The sequence below is a fragment of the Camelina sativa genome, chromosome 16 (genome assembly GCF_000633955.1).
Source record: "Camelina sativa cultivar DH55 chromosome 16, Cs, whole genome shotgun sequence".
Classification (NCBI taxonomy): domain Eukaryota; kingdom Viridiplantae; phylum Streptophyta; class Magnoliopsida; order Brassicales; family Brassicaceae; genus Camelina; species Camelina sativa.
In genome coordinates this window covers 3,448,328-3,450,569 of record NC_025700.1, presented here as the reverse complement: position 1 = coordinate 3,450,569, position 2,242 = coordinate 3,448,328, and the positions used below count along the sequence as shown (strand labels likewise).

General features: G+C 41.8%; 1 protein-coding gene across 4 annotated transcripts in view; it reads left to right on the top strand.

The window, feature by feature from the left end:
* LOC104749579 (centromere/kinetochore protein zw10 homolog) overlaps positions 177-2,242 on the top strand; it is a 5,309-nt gene continuing 3,243 nt past the window's right edge. Inside the window, exons 1-6 of one of the 4 annotated variants that reach the window (XM_010471233.2) lie at positions 177-791; positions 888-1,025; positions 1,135-1,308; positions 1,463-1,624; positions 1,749-1,979; positions 2,060-2,167. In XM_010471233.2, the coding sequence (XP_010469535.1) occupies positions 234-791; positions 888-1,025; positions 1,135-1,308; positions 1,463-1,624; positions 1,749-1,979; positions 2,060-2,167 (1,371 nt within the window). In that variant the 5' untranslated portion in view covers positions 177-233. Of the gene's footprint in view, positions 792-887; positions 1,026-1,134; positions 1,324-1,462; positions 1,625-1,748; positions 1,980-2,059; positions 2,219-2,242 lie in introns of all 4 variants that reach the window. The other 3 variants (XM_010471234.2, XM_019238608.1, XM_019238609.1) reach the window with 3 other exon arrangements.

Below are 2,242 nucleotides of genomic sequence, written 5' to 3'. Positions count from 1 at the left end.
GGGGGGGATAGGGAAATATATGATACGTACGTAACGAAGTGACGGGAAAAATAACAAATGATATGTTTTCCAATGAAGATTTGGGCCTTTAGCCTAACATTTTACGATTTGATAGGCCCAATAGTAGAAGTAAACGTTTCATATCGTATTGTATCTATCCAACTAATAAGATACATCGTCACCGCCAAATCTCTCACGACCTCCGACGAAGACGACCACCGTGTGCCTCCGTCATGCCGGAGATCGACGCGTTGTTTGAATCGATCAATGTTCGGGACCTTCTCGCCGGACATGATCTCAACGATCCTACCACTCCGTTATCGGCGCCGGATCTCCGCCTCCTCATAAACCGCTTAGAGTCTCATTCCCTACGGATCAAGTCCAAAGTTCAGTCCTACCTCGTCGCTCATCACTCTGATTTCTCGGAGCTCTTCTCTCTCTGTCAAGACGCTGTCTCGAGGACTCGTCTGATCTCCGATGACGTCTCCGATGTTCTACAATTGGTTTCTGACCGTCCGATTGATGTTGAGATTCGTAGTGTAATGGATGAGATCACCGAGAAGACCAAGGAAGTGAAGTTGAAGAGAGAATCGCTTGATTTAGTGAGTGCGATCGTGGGAATATGTGAGGCATTGCAGGAAACGAAGGAAGCTTTGAAAAACGGACGTTTCAGATTCGCCGCTGAGGGAATCAGCGAGTTGAAAATTGTATTGAGGATTGGTGAAGAGGAAGATGGAGAACCTGTGGCGTACGCTTTGCTTAGGAAGGAATGGTCTAATTGCTTTGACGAGGTGAGCATGATTCGAATAAATGTGAAACCTTAGTTTAGCTCAGTGCCAATGGCTAGATTGGTATCTATAATCTTCAAAATTGCATCCACATTTCAGATTCAAGAGGTGCTTGCAAAATTCATGGAGAATGCAGTGCGTTTCGAGCTAGAGTCGAGTAGACTCCAGATTAAGTATCAGCTAAGCGTTGGTGAAACTGCTGGAATCGCTCTTAGTACTGTTCTCGAGGCTATGGAGGTGTGAATTTATGATTTCGCTTCTATATATCTTTGCAATTTCAATACTTTATTTCTGTGCTGAGTCATTTTTTTATCATCTGGCATTTGGCTGTTCTGATTATATCTAGGTGATTGGAATGCTAGACTATGGGCTTGCGAAAGCAGCTGACTCAATCTTCAAGCATGTCATCACCCCAGCTGTAACTCATGCATCTACCTTTACCGCTGTGGAGGATTTAAGTAAAACCTCAGGGGAAATAACTGAAGCGACATTAAGGCTCAAGAAATCCTCAGATCACAAGGTAAATATTTTTCTGGTATAGATGTGTTCTGGAGGAGCCTCTATCCATCTCATGGTTTTTTATTTTTCTGTGGCCTGTCGATTATGTGCTTCTTGTATTTTCTGCATTGGTCTATGTCTTCTGAACCATTATATACTTACCCTCTTAAATGCAGATTGAAGATGTGGATGGAGATGCAATATATTCAGGAATTCTTAAGGTTGTTAAGTTCGTTTGCAGTTCCTTATGCTTTGGAAACTCTACATGGATCCATTCTTTTGGGAGATTGACGTGGCCGAGGATATCAGAACTGATCATATCGAAATTTCTTTCAAAGGTTTGCTTTAAAAGTTCATGTAGTTGTGAAATCATGTTGATTTGTTACAAAGAGAGAGCACTCTTCTCCATTGAACTTCAACTGTTGTAGTCTGCTAAAAGGTTGTTGTTCCCTTTGGAGTCAGGTTGTCCCAGAAGATGCTTCAAAACTTGCCGACTTTCAGAAAATTATCGAGCGGACTTCTCAATTTGAAGCAGCTCTTCAGGAATTGAATTTTGTTACACCATCTGATGCAGATAGTAGGCTCAGCAAATATGCTGAAGATGTGGAGGTTCATTTTGCATCGAGAAAGAAGATAGAAATTTTAGCAAAAGCAAGAAATTTGCTGTTGCAGTGTAACTTCACGATTCCCCAGGTGGAATTTGATTAGCATCATCATCATCGTCATATTAACCTTCTCATGTTATAGATCATGATTGTGAAGTCCTTTTTCAGGAAATTGCTATGAGGAGTGCCAATTTGAAGTCTGATGGTGTGGAATCTTTAGATGTTAATTCTTCCAAGCACATCGTTTGCTTACTTTTCTCCTCTGAAAGGTGTGTGGTATCTGAAGCTGCATCCCAACTTATGAATTTGGTGCATAAGACGCTTGAGGTGGCTCTTTTCAGACTTCTGCAA